Genomic DNA, 19,629 nt, shown 5'->3' on the forward strand with positions numbered 1-19,629 from the left:
GTTCACATATTCACAGAAACAGAAGCAAAAGAGAATGATTTACTATAGGAAACTTCACTGAAATTGCAAAGTAAACAAACATATGACTGAATGATATCAACTGTTTTAATATAGCTGCTTCCTCCCGGCTAAAACATGTCAGCACAGCACATGTCATGTTTCTGTTATTTGGGCTGACTGCAGGTGTTGCCACGACTCACCATATGCTCAGAGACACATTACCAAATTTTTCCAAGCTACACAGGAAGTGGATTGGACTGTGAAAGACCAACCCAAATTGTGCTTGCATTTTGACAAATTTGTAGGACAGTACAATATCTCAGAGAAGAGGTCAGGTCTCCTGCTCCCCTGGTGCATTCACTATAGCTGCCCAATTTCCCTGCTTTTTAAAGTTTGATAGAAATATCTGTGGGCTATAGGTACATTCTTAAACGACAAGGGTTTTTTTGGCGTTTGAGTGAATTTACCTGCTTTTTAGTCCAGGAGGTAAGAAATGGGATCCTGTGCAAGTTTGCTGAGAATGGATTGATCATTTTCATGCTTATTGAGTTCAGTGGGTTTTACTCCCCTGCAATCATGCTTAGGATAGGTAAAACTGACCATGGGGAGGGAAGTCTGGAGTGGGCAGGGGAGGAGGAAGAATGAGGGTAGGAAGAAGGAAGAGGAGAGGGGAAGCAGGGGAAAAGTCAGGTCTGATCATTTGCATGCTTATTGAGTTCAATGGGATTTATTCCTGTGCAGTCATGGCTAGGATAGGTAAAACTAACCATGGAGGAGGCGGGGGAGGAGAGAGTGGAGGGAAGGAAGAAGGGGGAGAGGGGAGCAGAAGGGGTGGGAGGGGAAAGGAGGGGAGGGGGAAAAGGGAGGTGATGGGAGGGAGGAGGAAGGGAGGGCAGGTTTGATCATTTGCATACTTATTGAGTTCAGTGGATTTTCTCCCGTGCATTCATGCTTGAAAATGAAATGTACTGCCTTCAAGTCAGTTCCGACTTATGGCAACCCTATGAATAGAGTTTTCATGGTAAGCAGTATTCAGATGTGGTTTATAATTGCCTTCCTCTGAGGCTGAGAGGCAGTGACTGGCCAAAGGTCACCCAGTGCGCTTCATGGCTGTGTGGGGATTTGAACCCTGGTCTCCAAGGTCGTAGTCCTAGGATAGATAAAACTGACCATGGGGGAGGAGGAAGGGAAGGGTGGAGGGGAGGGGGAGGGAGAGGGGGAAGAGGAGGAAGAAGGAAGGGTGAAGAAAGGTAATGGGAGAGGTGAAGGGATGGCAGGTTTAATAATTTGCATGTTTTTTTAGTTCAGTGGGATTTACTCCTGTATAATCCTGCTTAGGATAGGGGAAACTGACCTGGGGGAGGGGTGGAGAGAGGAGGAGGGCAGAATGGGGAGGGGAGGGGGAGGAGATTGGGTGGGTGGGCACTGGGCAGAGGGGAAGCCCCTTTCTTTTCCAAAAGGAAAGCACTGTGAACAGTGCCATTCTTTTTAAAGGTTTTCCCCACCTTTTTGTTATGCAGCAGGCACATGTAGCCTCCCACCCTAATTTAAATCAAAGCTGTCCCTGGCCACATCCACATCAGACTTTTTTTTCACTTTAGATAGTCATGGGTTCTCCCAAATAATCTTGGGAAGTGTAGTTTGTGAAAGGTGCTGAGAGTTGATCGGAGATGCCCTGTTCCATGTGAGCGGAGACTGATCTTATGGCTCAGACGGGTTCAGGCAGTTCTTCAAAGAGCTTGGTCACAAACTGTTTAGGACTTCTTAGGACTTTAAAGGTAACCACCAGCCCTTTAAAGTGTTGGCAGATTAACATCCCATACAACTGATACAAAATAGGTGCTGTATGTTCTGACGGCATGACCTTTACAGGCAACCAAGCAGCTATGTCCTGTACCAACTGCAGCTTTGATCTTTAAAGGCACATAGAGTTCACTGTAATAGCACAGTATGGATATAAGGAGGGTATTGGAAGTCACAGCTGATGAATCAGACTAAGCTGTTGAAGACACTTCCTGCCTCCAATGCCTTCATCAAAGTGCCAGGTCTTAGAGAACCCCAAGCTGCAAATTTGTGTTTTTTTTTCTCAGAAGGAGTGCAACTCCATCTAGAACCAGTTATACACATCCATCCAGATTAGCTGTGTTTCTTACTCATAGTAACTCTGTCTTATCTGGACTAAGTTTCAGCCTGCTTGCCCTCATCCATTTCAGAACTGCATCTGGATACCTGTTCAGGATTTCCACAACTTCCCTGGGACTAGAAGAAGGAAAAAACAGATTACATCCCCCCATGCTTCTAGATACTATAAGAACCATACCACAACCATAAAACTTCCAAAAGAGAAACTGTCCTCTACACTTACACAATGAAGTGAAAGATAATCAGCTTAGCAAGTTAGACAGAACTGGATGGTTTCAGGAACTGTTGAGGTCTGTCTATCTATCATCTATCATCTATCTATCTATCTATCTATCTATCTATCTATCTATCTATCTATCTATCTATCTATCTATCTATCTATCTATCTATCTATCTATCTATCTATCTATCTATCTAATCAATCAATCAATCAATCATCTGTCTGTCTGTCTGTCTGTCTGTCTGTCTGTCTAGCTATTTGGGGCAACAAATTTACTTTAGGCTTTTAAAATGAATAATGAGTAGATGAATAACCTGGTGTGGACATTTGTCTGGCTCTTAACACTCAACTGTATTGTGAATTGAGCCACTTTTCTCCAAAAAGCTCTTCTTGAGCTTGGGATGCAAAATGAGTTTCTATGCACATGAAGTCAGCATGAGTCAGGCAGCTCTATGGCTGTTTTGAGAATGACATATCTTTGGGGGGCAGGGGGTGGGATAGGGTGCATCATTTGGTTGCTTCCATTTATCAATACTACAAACTGGAAGAGAGCTCTCAGAAAACAGGGTGGCAGAAACTTTTGGGTAGCATTAAAGATCAGCAAGTTTTTATCTGTTGAATGTATTATTATATTTTGTACCCATCTCACTTGCAGCAAAAGATATGTTGTATTTTCTATCTGTGGCTGCAGTTTTTAATAGCTTATTAGGAAATAAAGCCCAATGGACACAATGGGAAATACTTCTGAATAAGCATGCGTCACACTGCACTATTAACCACTAAAATTGCTTAGGGTAATCCTGAGCATACAGATCTATGCTAGAGTCAATTCCATAATTCTTACAAGTATTCCTATTTTTCTTAAATAGTAATAGTTGAAGCCTAGTTTATCTCAGGTTGCTGGACTGAAGACATTGAGTAGGAATAGGAACTAGATTGAATGTTAGCTTACTTCTGCTTACTTTCATCTTTCAACTGTAGTCTTTAACTAGCTGGCATCAGTATCTTCTTTCCAGCATTTCCAGAAGGTTCAGATTCTTTTATACATTCCCTTTCTTGCCAGCTGCTCTCACACCTGTCTGGAAATGTGTACAGGCTCTCTACCATGTGTTTGCTCCCAGGCCCAACAACATGTTTACACACCATGCCAGCAACACTTCCCAAGGGGCTGGATATTGCTTGCACAGTATGCAAACAAACTGTTTGGAGCAACCACGCAAGTGGAAGCCTGTACATTTTCCTCCAGACTGGCACGGGATCAATTGGGAAGGCAGTAAGGAATCACAGAATCGTACAATTGGAAGGTACTTCAAAGGTCATCTAGTTCAAGTCCCTGCCGATGCAGGAAACAGCATCCCTATAACATCAGAAAGTTGGTGGAGACCTAGTATGGTTATAAAGAGGTTATAAAAAAGAAGCTCTTACTCATTGCCAGTGACTGACTGCATTTCACAAAGGTTTACCTTAGTTCCGAACATTTTACTGTTGTCGTTTATATAGCTATTAAACATTATTGTCAGAGAAGCGTTTGTGTTCTTCATGCAACTACTGTGATGCCTGTTTCTTGCAAAAAGAGGTGATGCAGAGTGCAGACTGCAAGCCTCTATCGTCCTTTCAAAATTTCAAGCTGTGGAAATAACAGCTTTTTGTATTAGCAGCCTGCACAGTTAGGAAGATGGTTTCTCTCAAATTTAGCTGCATTGATTTTATGCCTCTGACACTTATAGTACATGAGATGCGTGTTTACATGAAGTGAGGTTCACAGTCTACATGGTATACAAAAAAAGGAAGAACAATTAGTGATCCCAGAGAGAGTGCTAGAGCAAAGCCCTTACCTTCTATTGTTGCACGCTTAGGCAGAATGGTGATGGCTCCCTCAGCGACATCTTCCTGCTGAATTACAGGGTTCATTTTGGAGCCCCAAGTGTCTGATGCCACCCAAAGAAAATGACCAACTTGATCAGCCCTTTTTGCTGCTGCAAGGATTTGCCTGAGAGAGAAACATTTATAATTTACACAAATATAAAAGGAAAACGAAAAGGCAAAGTGATACTTATTCACTTGGGAACAATGGCAAGCAGAGAAAGGTTGCTTAATGAGCTGGAACAATGCATCCCCATGACTGGAAGTTCAGTTCTCCTTCATCATGATGTTTTCAGACTTGCTCTTCATTGTTTCTTGGCTTTGGAAGTTAGACTTGTACAATCAGCTGTGCAATTTGATACAATTAGGAAGTAGTTATGTCATTTCAAAACCGACAATGCTTTTTTAAAAAAAACACAATAAAAACCCTGATGTTTTAGAAATGACACAACAATTTGGGCTGTTGTGAAGCTTTCAACCCTCTTCAGAAATTCAGAGAGAGAGAGGCAAGTCAGACATCCAGTTGAGAATATGATATATCTTTCTATCAAGCTCTCTATAAATGCAAGAAAGGGAAAAGGAGAGATGGGGGGAGGTAGGGTGCTTTGTGACTGACAGCAGTTCTAGCTTCTAACCAAGGAAAGAGTTTACAGTCTTTTACTCCAAATCATAGTTCTTTTGGGAGGGATGGAGAAGGAACATATCAGAAACTGTTCCAGTGTTTTCACCCCATTTTGTGACTATGTGTCTGTGGGAGCATAGGCAGCTGCAGAGTCGAGGGCTTCCCAGAATGGCTTGAGAAAGCACTATCTAGGAAATGCCTGTACCCACTGATGCTGTTACCAACCAGGTATGTGGGGTTCCATCAAATCCCCACACGTGAATCTTCCCTGTACTTTCTCCCTAGCTGGCAGTGCAGAGAGAACAGGGCACCATCTTCCTGCTCAAGCTGGTGCTTGGTGACAACTTATAAGAGGGAGCCACAAGCTCCAGGTCAGCCAGTGAGTACAGCTGTGGAGGGTGGGGAGCACCATTCTTGCCTCCTCTGCCATTAACATAAAGACTTAGGACTCAGAAAGCTGCCTTAACCAGAGTCAGTTGTTCAGCCATCTGTCTGAAATTTGGCGGGCCTCATTCCCTCAGAAGGCAACAGACAGACATCTGAAGCCCTATGTTTTCCAGATCCAAGGAAGAATGGGTGTTGCCCAAATCAGTTTGAGATGAATAGGCCTTCTATCTGAAGTGGGATCCAAAGCCTTTTCTCTGTATATAAACAAGAACCAAGGGGACAACTGAACAGAGGACAGAGTATTTTTAAAGGAATTGTTACTGGGTGTCCTTTTTTAAAAATTCAAATGGCTTGCAAGTGAAAGCCTCTCTACCCGGACATTTGGATTGAGACAAAAGTGGTTCAGATGAGAGAAAGAGAGAGAGAGAGAGAGAGAGAGAGAGAGAATACAGCCTTACAAATGCACTTACACAAGTTACTAGCCTACCAAAATTCTTACAAGCCTGCCTACCCACCAGTATATACATGAATTACAAAGCAAATTAAAAGCTGCTGCTTATGATCCATGCCCTGCTGTAGCAGAATTTTTACAGGGGAAAGATACAAAGAACCAGACATCACACTGTATGGGGAGAGAGATTTTGTCAAGATGTTTTTCAGAAAGACTGGTGGTTGTAATAATAACCTTAAGTAGTATTGTGTAATGTGACCCTACATTCTATTGTTTCTATTCAATTTCACTGAAATTTCATACCTCTAGTCAGTGTTTCAGTGCCTTCTAATCTGAATTTGTATTCTTGGGTTATTGTTTAAATTTTATGTGTACATTTATGTCCATTGGGTGTCCAAACGTTCGGACTGGGTGTCCATTTGGACACAAAACTATAACTTAAAAAATGCCTTGACAGAGGAGCAGTCTCAGTGAAGAATCTGCTGGAGAGTATACGTGTTTAGGTGCAGTGTCCTAAACTTATGCTAACAATCCATGAAATTAATAGGGAGCTAATTGAAATTGACAGGCTGTAATTTGGAGCCCCTATATACATGGTGTTCGTTTTGCCACCAGTACCAGATGAAGCTCAAGGCACAGGGGATTCCTTGCTAGGAAGAGAAAATAATTACTATATTGCTGCTTTGGATCTTTAGCAAGGATCCTGTGTCACACCACATTCACGCAACTAGAAGAACAAATTTAATTTCTGCTTTAGTATTTTGAAACTACCATCCTGTACATACCTACCTCAGAGCAAGCTCCATTAAACATAGTGAGACATAATTCAGAGAAAACAAGCAGAGGATTGCACTGTAAATCTTTTAATCCTTTAGTTTGTTAGACATCCAAGGGCAGCAACAAATCTAAAGGTTCAATGAATCTGACATCTAGTATATTTTATGCTTTCCTAAATGGAAAACATAGAATTATTTCTCCTGGACATTAATTTTTATCTTTATTTTACAACACATTCTACTCCTATTTCCATGGTAATTTCAGTGCTAATTACTTCACTGTAGAATAATCTATACATAAAGGTCTATGAACATTTAACTACAATTAATTTCATGCTGAAGAAAATATACCTATCCTATTTTGCTCCCTAATGGTAAAGCAAGTATGGATATTATTGCGTTTGGAAAGGCCACTTCTACCTGGTAATGGGAGGATGTAATGAATGTCCATGATTTTCATTTGCTAAAGCAAAAACAACACATTTGCCATATCAGATAAATGTCCAAATGTTGCAACAACTTTCCAAATAGTTGACTGACTAGTAAAACAGAAAAAGAAAAAGGAAAATTGTGACATTATACAAGATGCTGTGAAGTCAAACTAACTGCATGGAACAAGGAAGGAGTGCAACAGTCCAATTTTTGAATAATGACCCAGCACTAAAGCAATCTCAATTAAGAACACCTCTTTAGGCATTTTTTCTCCATGCAATTAACATTGTGTGAACACAGAAGCAGGGATGAGCATGCCCACCCCTCACCCCAAGTGTTGAATAGAAAATCAGGGTTCTAAAATATGTGAAGATCATACCCAGAGTAGAGTAGGTTCCAATGCAGACACTATCCTACTAACTTGTAGATGGCAACGGGGAGGCTGGACAAGCATACTCATCCTCACTTCCCTCTCATGCACTATTCGTCATGTGGCTAAAAGAATGGCAAAATGGCCTCTTGTCTACTGCAAACTGATTGTAATTTTAAAAAACTACCACTTTTTCACAACAGGAAGGATGTATATATGCATATGGACACTTTTGTAAAATAAAAAGGCCCTTTTTAGTGAAGAACACTGGACAATGTTAGTATTTCAATAATATGTGAAATAATAATTCCAGAATTTGTGCCCTCACAAAAATGGAATATCCTGTTTTGCAGTAGATATCATCCTATATTTAAAAATCTGCATGCAGTCTCCAGCACTGGACATTTCTCAATTCATTACACTTTCACCATACTTTCTTATAATAGTGTTATGAGCATGGGGGTTGGAATGGATGATCCTTGTGAGTCCCCTTTCTAGCCCCTGATTTGGATCCTATGCCTTGGAATGAGAAACTCACTCTGCTTGTCAGATGAGTCTCTCCTTTGTTAAACAAATAGAGTGGCCAGGTAAGATAATCGGTCTATCAGTTGCCCAGCAATGGTGAATGGGCCAGGAAGACCCTTTTGTCATTGAAACTCTTCAGGAGGGCATTCCTCCCCCTTCCTGGAGGCCAGCAGAGGCTTGTAGTTTTAGTTGGGTCTAGAGAGAGGCTGGGAACTGGAGGCAGGCAGAGAGGCTGGCTCTCTGCACTGTGGCTATAGGATGCCTCCTGTAACACTGATGGAAAAACTGGATATTGGACTGCTAATGCATTGAACCCCCTCCATCTTGAGCTCAGGTTGAAATGTGTTTAAATAAACAAACCATATTTCATAAAGACACCGCAGTCTCCACTGACCTTCTTCCCAAAGGAAACCAAACCCTGGAGGAGCACAGGGACCCCAGAAATCTCACCGCTCTGAGATTGGGGAGGCGCACAACAATAGTTTTCTGAGCCTTTTTGTTATATATTTAACACTAATAAGAGAGAATGAATGCAGGGACTTTTCACTATGAGGAGGCTGGAAGAATAACATGGATTCAGGTGATTGGCAGGAACAAAGTAGTGCAAGAGGAATAAGGCTCTTTCATCAGCAAAGGACTTTGATGAAGTTCACCATATACATAATTCTACTTGCACCATCCTCACAGTCTGATCACAAATGGCACCAAAGGTGGTTCAATAAGTTAAAATATTGGCACGAGCCCTGCCAGATTCCTTATTTCCCCATCCACAAATCATTCTTATGAACCTACTCTTCATTTGCATCCCTAACTAATGCTGAATAGGCACTAATATCAATATAAAGGCTTTTCAGCCAAAGGATATCCTTTTCCCTACTTTTGAGTAGTAATTCTAAAGTAGGAAGACAAGAAGCATTTATTGAAAGAGTATGAAAAATATGGTGCACAAGGGAACTTTGGGCTAATGTCACCGCCAAAGTTCCAGACGTTCACATTGTCTGTATCTAACTAGCAATGCAAATATGTAGAGTCCAGCGTGGCTTTAACATGGATGCAGTGAACTGAAAGATCAAAATGTGTTCTTCATATTGATCCATGCTGAAAAATGTTTTCCCTGCAGAATTGCGCATTGCCTCAGGTAAGTGAAACAAGGATGCTAACAAATTATATTCCACTGAGCAATGCTAAATTTCCCATATCTATTGCTATACCCCAGCAGAGTTATTATACAGCCAAGTCATTCTGATGCTTCCCATAAGCTCATTTCAAAACAAAACATTACAAAAGTTATAGTCCTGAACTCATAAATGCTTGCTTAACAACCCTCTCAATTTTCATGGCGATACACAAAACAATCAGAGAGAATTAAGTTCAAAGTCTAAAAAGAGAGAAAAAAACCCCAGACTCCCGTTGGACTTTTTTCTGTCAGAGTTCTCATAATCTGTTGAAATTCATTAAAAATCACCCATGTGCACAGAGGACCTGTAATCCTGTTACTGACCTTGACCCATACTCTGACCTTCACCTTCTGCAGTTTAAAGGTTAAAAAAATGTCTTGCTGATTTTTAATTAATTTAAGAAATTTTACCCTGAACTCAATGATAAGGTCAGGCATACTCAGTAAGAACCAACTGTCAGTGTTCTCAAAGCCAGACTCCCAGTTGCTGGGCTTGCCTAATCAGGGGGGCACACCCACACCAGACTTTGATTTCATGTGAGACAGTCACGGCTTCCCTCAGAGAATCCTGGGAAGTGTAGTTTGTGAAGGGTACTGAGAGGAGACTCCTATTCTCCTGAGGTCCAGTGGCCACAGTGGTTTAATAATCACCCACTTGGATTGAAGGTCTGTGAGAGGAACAGGGCATATCCTAGCAACTCTCAGCACCCTTCACTAACTACACTTCCCAGGATTCTTTGGGAGAAGCCATGACTGTATAAAGTGAAATAAAGGTCTGGTGTAGATGTGGCTAGGGACAGTTTTGGTTTAAATTTGGGTGGGAGGCTACATGTGCCTGCTGTAGAATAAAAAGGTGAGGGAAACCCTGAAAAGCAATGATACTGTTCACAACATTTAGCTTTTGGAAAGGAAACGGGCTTCCCCTCTGCCCAGTGCCCACCCATCCAATCTCCCCCTCCTCCAACCCTCCCTGCCCCTCCCCCAGGTCAGTGTTGGACTACGACCTGGGAGACCAGGGTTTGAATCCCCACACAGCCATGAAGCTCACTGTGTGACCTTGGGCCAGTCACTGCCTCTCAGCCTCAGAGGAAAGCAATAGTAAAATGACCTCTGAATACCGTTTACCATGAAAACCCTATTCATAAGGTCGCCATAACTTGGGATTGACTGGAAGGCAGTCCATTTCCATTTTCAAACATGATTCCACAGAAATAAATCCCACCAAACTCAAAAAGTATGCAACTGATCAAACCTACTCTCCCTTCTCCCTCCAATCCCCTCCCCCTCCCCATGGTCAGTTTCACCTATCTTAAGTATGATTGCACAGGAGTAAATACCACTGAACTCAATAAGCATGCAAATGATCAAACTTGCCCTCCCTTGTCCCTTCCTTTCAGCTCCCTCTCCAACCCCCTCCTTCCCCCTCCCCCTTCCTCTCCCCTCCTCCTGCTCCTCCCCCATGGTCAGTTTTACCTCTCCTAACCATGAGTACATAGGAGTAAATCCCATTGAAATCAATAAGCATGGAATTGATAAGGCCTGGTTTTCCCTCCTTTCCCTCTCCTCTCCCTTCCTCCTCCCCTCCTATTTTCCTTCTTCCTTCTTCCCTGCCCAGTCCAGCCATCCCTCCCAACCCGCTGGTCAGTTTTACCTATCCTAAGCATGATTACACAGCAGTAAATCCCACTGAACTCAATAATCATGCAAATGATCAAACCTGCCCTTCTCCTTCCCTCACTCTCCTTCCTGCTGTCAACCCCTCCTCCCCTCTCCCCTCCCCATGCCCTGTGATCAGTTTCACCTATTGTAAGCATGATTGCATGGGAGTGAATCCCACTGAACTCAATAAGCATGCAAATGATCAATCCATTCTCAGCAAGCTTGCACAGGACCCCATTTCGTGCCTGCCGGATTATAAAGCAGAGAAATTCACTAATAGGCAAAAAACTTTGTGGTTTAAGAATGTACCTATAGCCAACAGATATTTCTATCAAACTTTAAAAAGCAGCGGAATTGGGCAGCTATAGTGAATGCACCAGGGAAGCAGGAGACCTGACCTCCTCTCTGAGAAATTGTACTGCCCTACAAATTTGTCAAAATGCAAACACAATTTGGGTTGGTCTTTCACAGTCCAATCCACTTCCTGTGTAGCTTGGAAGAATTTGGTAATATGTGCCTCTGAGCATATGGGGAGTGGTGGCATCACCTGCCATCTCCAAAGATGGAGAATTACATTCTTGCAGATTGCAGAGCACTTATTCTGACTCTACTATATAGCCCAGAGCTATAGGAGTAAGCCACAAAGCAATAATAATGATAAATTACTGCTTTACAAAACACAACTTATTCAGTGTATCATCTGAGTCCCATCTGACCATACTGATCACATTTTACATCTCCAAGACCTTAAACTGTGCATTACAAATGCAACAGTTTTAGCCTCAAAACTGTTCAAGAATTGTCCACTTAATGAATTTTATTTGGAAACGCTATTAAAACAATTATGTCAATTTATGTGTTGTTAAGGTAAAACTGGTAAAAAAAATACACTTATACATTTGTGATTTCCCCCCCATTAGGCACCCACAACCCTCCGTGGCGCAGAGTGGTAAGCGGCGGTAACACAGCCGAAGCTCTGCTCACAGCCAGAGTTCGATTCCAATGGAAGGAGGAAGTTGAATCTCCGGTAAAAGGGCCCGAGGTCCACTCAGCCTTCCATCCATCCGCGGTTGGTAAAATGAGTACCCGGCATATGCTGGGGGGTAAAGAAAGGCCGGGGAAGGAACTGGCAATCCCACCCCATATATACGGTCTGCCTAGTAAACGTCACAAGATGTCACCCTAAGAGTCGGAAACGACTTGCACTACAAGTGTGAGGACACCTTTACCTTTACTTTAGGCACCCACTATGCAATGCCAACCACCTCTGTGCTGCAAGTGGTGCAATCCAAGCTCTTCAAGACCATGCAGACCATTGTGCAAGTAGTGGAAATTACACTCTTCTCTCTGTGTGTTTCTCATTCGAGATTGTAAACATACAGTTTGGGAGATGGATTAGAATTTGAAGCAGGACCTTTTAGCTATGCAAGCACTCTTTAAATTGTTGCAAGCAGAACTGAGGTGGGCACAGCCCACCCTGAGCAAGCCCCCACATCCATTCTGCTCACACCACACCCAACTGGAGCTTCTTAAAGCAGATCCTTGGCAAGCTAAAACAATTATAGCCAAACTTAGTCTGAAGTGCTGCTCATGGGATAGATATTGCTGGGGACTAATAAAGAACCCTTATGCCCCAAAGTGGCAAAAAGATACAGCAGGTGGGCTTTTGTCCCCCAGGAACAGTTTCATCAGGAACAGCCCTTCAAAGTGAGAGGGGAAGAGGATCACATCCCCCACCCACAAGCATTCTTTTCAGGCAAAAGCCGTCCATGAATTTTTGCCCAGTCCTGTCCTGCTTTGCTCAGCGTAGACACCAGGTGCACTAAAGGTTGCAAGAAATCAAGTCAAATCTACATCGAAACCAAGAATCCTATTCAGAGTTTCCTTGCTGGATTACTATTGTTATATACTAGAGAGTGCCAGTAATTATTTCGCTGTTTATTTCAAAACAATGTGCAAACCTTTACCACTGTAGGTTCAGATCGTAAGCACTTCTATTCTGATCCTCTTTTCTTCTCCCCCCCTCCTTTTCTTCTCTCAAGACTCTTTCCTGAGTATTCTTTGTTTTCCTTTCATTTCTGCCTGGCTCTGTTTTATTACTTTTCCTAAATATTGTTTAGATATTTTCAAACACTTGAAAACAAGCCATAAAGTGATATTTCATTGTAAAACACTTGACCATTCTGTAAAGCGACCTTAGTTGACATCCTCATACAAAACAACTATAGTCATTATTTCTCCATCCCATATACTGTGAAACTGCTCTGCCTGAGTACTACATTAATAACTTGATGGTTTGCCGTGCATGTTCTGTTCTTCAGTAATGCTTTTGGATCTTTCTAAGCTTTAGTGGTTTCATTGGTTTCTTAATCAGATGTCATCGTGGCTAAAATTAAATCACTGCAACACTGTTTCCAAACAAAATTATAATTTATCATACTAATATTTATTTTTACAAAGAACCTACACAAAACAGGATAGATGCCACTGTGAGTATTCAGTATGCTAAATTCCATAACTAAACATGTGTTGGCAGCCAGATGTTGCTTGAGATTTTCTACTGGTCTAGACTGTTATATATGTATTCTTGCCAACTTTTCAAACTAAAAGAAGAAGGATGGTGATTTGGCTCTTTCCCCTGACATGGAAGTCCCCACTCCCATCATCATCATTATCAGCAGCATTGTTTGACCTATGATCAAGATAAAACTAAAAAGACCAAGATATATATTTTAATATTTGTATTTCTTCTTTTCACTGTCTTAATGTGTGGTAAAAGGGGGGGGATAAGATCACTATGTTTATTTTAAGTATTTATCTTTTTACTGTTTGCAGGGTTTTAGCTAAACATCTTTCCCAAAACTACCTCAGTTCTATACTATCAAATAACTTTGATTTTGTAAAGTCTACATTTATGAATTTTGATAGATGTTGGAGCTCTCAGACAATTCTGCCTTAATCTTGCCCCTTTGGTCCTACAAAGCTTATTGTCAAAGCCCTAAAGCTGCCAGACCAAAGGCCTTGTGGTTAAGCTCCTGTGCAAGTTTGGCATAGTTTAGCTCCTTTGTATGTGACTTCCAATGCAACAGAACTCTGCAAAGTGCAAAATAATTAGCTTCAAAGGACCTGTTCTGTAAAGTTCAGATTACTAAATTTGCAAGAAGCTGATCTGAGATGCAGATTGAACAAGACATTAGAGAGCTCTTTCCCTTCGCTCTTACCATATCTTTAGTTGTGTCTAGTTCACACATATGATATAGAACAAATTTTATTGGATTTTACCACTTCAGATGCAGATGGGGGATCACAAGACTGTATATTCTTCATATATCAATACTCACTCTCTGAATATACTACACTAGATGCTAAGGAGATGTATTCTCCCTAGTATTTTGTGCTGGTTTGCTAATTTTGTACGAAGAAGGAATTTTCCATTGGAGAAGAATTCAATCATTTAATTCCCCTCCAGTCTGAAGTGGTACAATCCAGGAATAATTTTACTACCTTATCTATTGTTAATGTGATGAATTAAGCCTAAGAATGTATTAATACACAAAATTGATGCAGCCCATAAATAGTTCCATTATTAGTTTGAATTGTGCATCCTATTCTATGTATATATGCTCTTGAAATTGTTTTCTAAATTTTCTTGCTAGTCCATGAAGCCATTACATGTAAACAAGTCAATTTTTCCAGTCATCCTTACTTTATATCCTCATCGTAGGCAAATACAATGATAGCCCTGGCTCTGGGAGTATCTAGGAGCAGCTTGATAATTTTATCAAATTCGTAGGTCTTGTCTTTGCGATCCTGTGGGATTTTCAATGACTGGGCAATGCAGAGGTCACCTGTTAATAGAAAGAAAGAAGACAAGATGCTAAAATCTGTAAATTAGCACATGAAGAAAAACTGAGAACAAATGTGGTTAAAGGATAAGATGGAGGTTTCGTTGGTCCAGTGTGGTCCAATGAATGTGGTTTTGATTCTGGGAATAGGAAAATGGATCCAAATTCCCACTTGGTTATGAAGATATCTGGGTGTTTATATGCAAATAATCAGGCCAGCTTAGCCTACCTCATTATTCATCAGCTAATCTAACCTACCACTCTGAAGATTAATAGTTCAGGAATGTTAGGGTATCCTGTAAACAAAAAAGGCAATACAAATGATTGAAAGTGTGGGGGAAAGGAAGATAAATTTAGACAAATTTGAAATTCTGAATCCACTATTAGATTTCTATTAAATGTCCCAAACTGTATCCAGACTGAGCCCTAAATGGAGCTTCCCAAAATCTGGACAGTCCTCCCAGTATGTAGAAGTATTGTTCATCCTTTGGGTTTTCACCTAAAACATAGTTTGGAGTCCCCCTTTGGACTTCATGACATGGAATGGGTCATCCCTGCCATCCTTACAGAGTAATCAAAGGGAGTGGATCCAAGGCCAGTGAAGAGAGTTTGATCTGCATACTGTAGGTGAGAGCCACAGCAGAGGACTCTGGTTATTAAGGGACAGTCTCTGAAACAAAGCAAAATCCATGGCAGATTCTGCAAATGGTCATCCCACAGAAATCAATGGCATGTTTCCCCTAAATGGAACTCAGACCATAACTTCGCTTTTTGCTGAATTTATCTAGGAAAGTTTCCTGAAAGATTACAACATGACAAGCAACATTCTTGCCAACACATTTTGGAGGAGGGGGGAGAAGACAAGATGTTGTCAAGGAAGGCAAAGTTAAGGATGGTTCAAAGAACCTCACACATGGAGTCTGCTTTCAGTTCTGCTCTGTGATGACTACCAGCCTTTGGAATGGTATGCTTTCTTCCTGCTACTGTAAACCTTTTCTTTATCGGGGATGCCAGAGGGGAAAAAAGCATGTGAACACTGTTGGTAAAAAGATCTCACCATCCTTCCTGACACTGCTTTCTAAACTCAGAGAATGTTAATACATAGTTTGGGGGCTCTGTGAGAATGCTGGGGGTGGGGGGACAGGTGCATATGTGCCCTCAGATTCATACTAATCAACAGCACATTGTTGTGAATCCCTAAATATTCAGTGTAGTATAGCAGTAGAGTGTCCAACTACAACTGAGAAAAGCTAAGTTCAGATCTCCACTCAGCTGTGAAACTCACTAAGTGACCTTGGGGCATAATGGTTGTGAGGATAAAGTGGAAGGGGGTTGACCTCCTTGAAGAAAAGCCAATATGCAATGCAATAAATAAATAAATAGGAGCTGCCTTTGGCCTTACAGTAAAAAAAAAAACAAGTCTCAGCTCATGAACATCAAGCCACCCATGTAAAATTTAATATCTGCTTTATGTTTTCTATTTTTTCAGATTTGTACAGACAACAGCACTGTGCACCCATTATGCATTCCTCCTCCAGAAAACCTGTTCTTTATTTCAATAGAAGATGGCATCTGATAAACTTTCCTACTATTTTTTTTCATTTATTTCCAACACTACGTCAAATCCTGTTCTTATGGCCTGTCCACTGCAACCAGAACACATTTGGACAGTAACCTAAGGCTTATTAATAGCATAGCAAAGATGTGAGGTACAGCAATTTCTTCCTGATGAGCCTTTGCTCAACAGAGATGATGTTAAAGCATCAGAGTGATACATAAAGGGGGGGGGAGGAAGTGAAAAACCATTTCCACAAACAATATTGTGAAAATTGCCTGACTTTATAGTTGCTACCTTCCCCTGTGGCATGAGTCTATTTGGCAGACAGACCGAATTGCTTCTGAATTGTCCAAGTCATTTAAATTCCCAGCACTATCTGTCCCTGACTGTACTTACAGGTAGCACAAAGACACTAAAACATTTAGTCTGAAATATCCCCAACGAACAGCCTACTAGACAAAACATAAAACCAAAATGAGACTTTCCTCAAACTTTCAGGAAAAGGAAAAGGTTCTATTACTGAGTACGATTGAAGACAACATCATTTAACAATAACCATAATATAGCACAATCAATGTGCAGTGCATATTTATTATTGTTGTTGTTGTTATTTCTGTCCTACCCTTCCTCCAGGGCAGCAAACAAGGGACAAAACACTAAACACATCTTTAAAAATCTCAAAACCAAAACATCTTAAAAATAAAGCAACTCAAAAACATATTTTTTAAAAAACTTTAAAAATATCTTAAAAAGCAGTTCCAGCACAGACACAGACTGGGATAAAGTCTCTACTTAAAAGGCTTGTTGAAAGAGGAAGATCTTCAGTAGTACTTTACAGAGTACAAGAGGCCAACTTACAATCTATTTTTTTAAAAGTTATAATTATTGTGCAAACACATCTACTATGCATGATTACATAAATTATCTAACTTATATATCATACACCTTACATGCAAACTATTATAGAACCTTCTATGTCAGTACACCAAACCACTTCAAATTCTAGCAAGAATATCTAAGCCCTATTCTCATTCTCATTTACATGCATTCTTAAAGCGCATTGTGCTTTAAAGTACAACAGATATTTACTATTAAGGGCATTAAGTGATATAACATTTTGAATGTTAAGCTACTGATATTCATGGTTCTGTCTTAGACATTGTATAGAAAAGGATAATATCCCAAAGGAATTACATATGCCTAGTTCTAATTCTTACAGGTTTTTTAAAGTCGTCCATCTTCTCAATTGTTTCATTCTCTAATGTTTCCAATTCTTTTCACTTTCATTAGAGGAAACTAATCCATCCTCTGACATCTCATAACATTTGAAGTGTTCTCCAGCAGGTGTCACTGTGGCAGACACGAAGGCTAAGATATTTGCATCAGATTAACTCTGTCATGATATTGCTTCTTAAAGAAAAACATTTTAAATTAAAAAACCAATCATAGCAGATTGTAACAACATATTTAAAAAGGCACAGTGAAATATCTTGGTTGTTGTCTTCAGTTGTCAATTTCAAAGTGACAAATGTAAATTAATTTTGAATATGTTGACTAAATCCAGCTCAGTGAATGCAGGTTCCATCTGCTTTGATGTCAGATTTGGAAGGAAAAGTGTGACTGTAGCTTTAAAGGCGCCTCCCCTAGCTAGATTAAGAGGCTGGGCATAGACAAAAGGCAAATTTTCTGAGCGGGAAAGTAGCTCAAAGAAAGAAGACTTTTTGTGTACAGTTCCATAATAAATAATTTATTGGATTTCTCCTCTGATCAGCTCCTCATTTAAGACTGAGAACATTGCAAAGTTTCATTTAATACGTTGACCTCTTCAATGTTATCCAATGTGTTAGCTATGTGGAATCCCTCGTTTCTTCCTGATAGTTTCACCCCATGGGATTTATATCGCTACTGTGATGGAAGAAGGCCTCTGCATGCAAACATGCTAACAGCCACCCAAGCCATAGTCATGTGATTCCAGAGTTCACATAGGTCATCAGCTACATCAAGAAATTGACAGTTTGGTATCAGTCAGTTTAATGAGCTTCCTGGAGCCAATCAGCCCAAAACAGTACAATGCGATGTCTGTGGGAACCAGACTTGTGGTACAGAGGCAACAGACTTCATAGATGTCTTTGACAGCTTGTATAATGTGTGGTAGGCTCTAGAGAAGCTTATGGTATTCAGAACAAGAAAATGACACAAAAAGTAAAACAGTAATCCTAGATCGATCAATTGATAAATCGATCAATCAATTGATCGATCAATAGATAGACCTGTAATAAATAAAGAAAATATATTTTCAGTCTGATTCAGGGGTAACAAATCAATTAATGCAATAATTTCAAGGCCCCAAGAATTATGATGAAACATAATTTAGGAAAAGTGCTTAGTTACAGGACACTAGGAGAAGAATCCAGTGTTGCATGAGTAGACTTCCACTTAAATAATAGGATTTGACCCTTTTCTCCATACCCATGAGTCCCTATGCATCCCAAAATCTGCTCTGGAGGATTCCCCAACCATCTGGAACAGATTTTGAAGGGGCACGGGGGACTGCAGGGGGCAAGAAAAGAAGATGAAATCCTGTTGCACATGCCAAAAAACACTCTGCTTTTTAAAGAACCACACTGGATAGATAAATGCAACAGTTTAATCACTGAAGAATAAGGGCTCTGCATTGGATCTAGAAAGCAGCAACCCTGGATCTAAATATGTTATTCCAGTGGCTTTGGAACTTCACAGATTTATTTATTTATTTTACTTTGAAATCTAGATCTCAGAGCAATCTGTATCTTAGTTCTGACTTTTTATCAGAAGAAGTGGCCCAACTCCACCCACCCCGCATTGGAAGGAGCATCAATAAATCCCAAGAGCTCATGAATAAGGGTTGGGAGTGGACAGCTCATGTAGCAATGTGAGCTGGAGGTTTCCTTGAGAAGTGATAAGGCACAGAGGCTATGAGAAAGACATTGAAATATTACTCTTTAGAATTACTGTTATGGGTCAGGCCCTATACTAGCTGTTTTCAACTCAGGGCACGATTCCACTGTCTTATCAAGCCCCACGTTGAAAACGGCAAGACTGGCCCCATCTGGTGAATATAGCCAATGTAGGGCCTGGCGCATAACATTATTAATCAAGTATGCAAATAAAATCGTCACTTGACTGCCAATCACATAATATTTTATCCACCCACACACAGATTTTGTTGTTAGGAAATCCAAATACAACAAGAATAATAAAGACCCGCAATAAACAAAAGGTTCTGTATTGAACTCAGTAACAATCATATAAAGATACAAAATGCAATGAATTCTGAAAGAAAGTCTATGAAGTAATCCTGAATAAAGGCACATTAGCAGATACAACTCAATTCCGACTCAATTTCTTCCTCAGATCTTGTTATAATTGAAACTGTAGAGGTACATGATTCTGAATTGGAAACAGTTGTTACAAAAACAAAGATAAATCATATTTCTTATTCAAACTATGAGGACCAACTGAATTAAAGTTAACTTCCAAAAAGCTTCTCATTTGCATAATGCCAAATGTTTATGCTGTCCCTTATAAGCTCTGCTCTATAGTAAAGAATTGTAATTGTAATT

The 19,629-nt window shown here is 40.5% G+C and overlaps 1 protein-coding gene across 2 annotated transcripts in view; it reads right to left on the reverse strand.

The window, feature by feature from the left end:
• The window catches only part of GRM7 (glutamate metabotropic receptor 7), a 728,386-nt gene that overhangs the window by 362,089 nt on the left and 346,668 nt on the right, over nucleotides 1-19,629 (reverse strand). For both annotated transcript variants that reach the window (XM_061618542.1, XM_061618543.1), the window contains exons 3-4: nucleotides 14,331-14,472; nucleotides 4,198-4,352 (exon numbers count right to left, since the gene is read on the reverse strand). In XM_061618542.1, the coding sequence (XP_061474526.1) occupies nucleotides 4,198-4,352; nucleotides 14,331-14,472 (297 nt within the window). The remainder of the gene's footprint in view (nucleotides 1-4,197; nucleotides 4,353-14,330; nucleotides 14,473-19,629) is intronic.

This window comes from Rhineura floridana, chromosome 3, assembly GCF_030035675.1.
Source record: "Rhineura floridana isolate rRhiFlo1 chromosome 3, rRhiFlo1.hap2, whole genome shotgun sequence".
Lineage (NCBI taxonomy): Eukaryota > Metazoa > Chordata > Lepidosauria > Squamata > Rhineuridae > Rhineura > Rhineura floridana.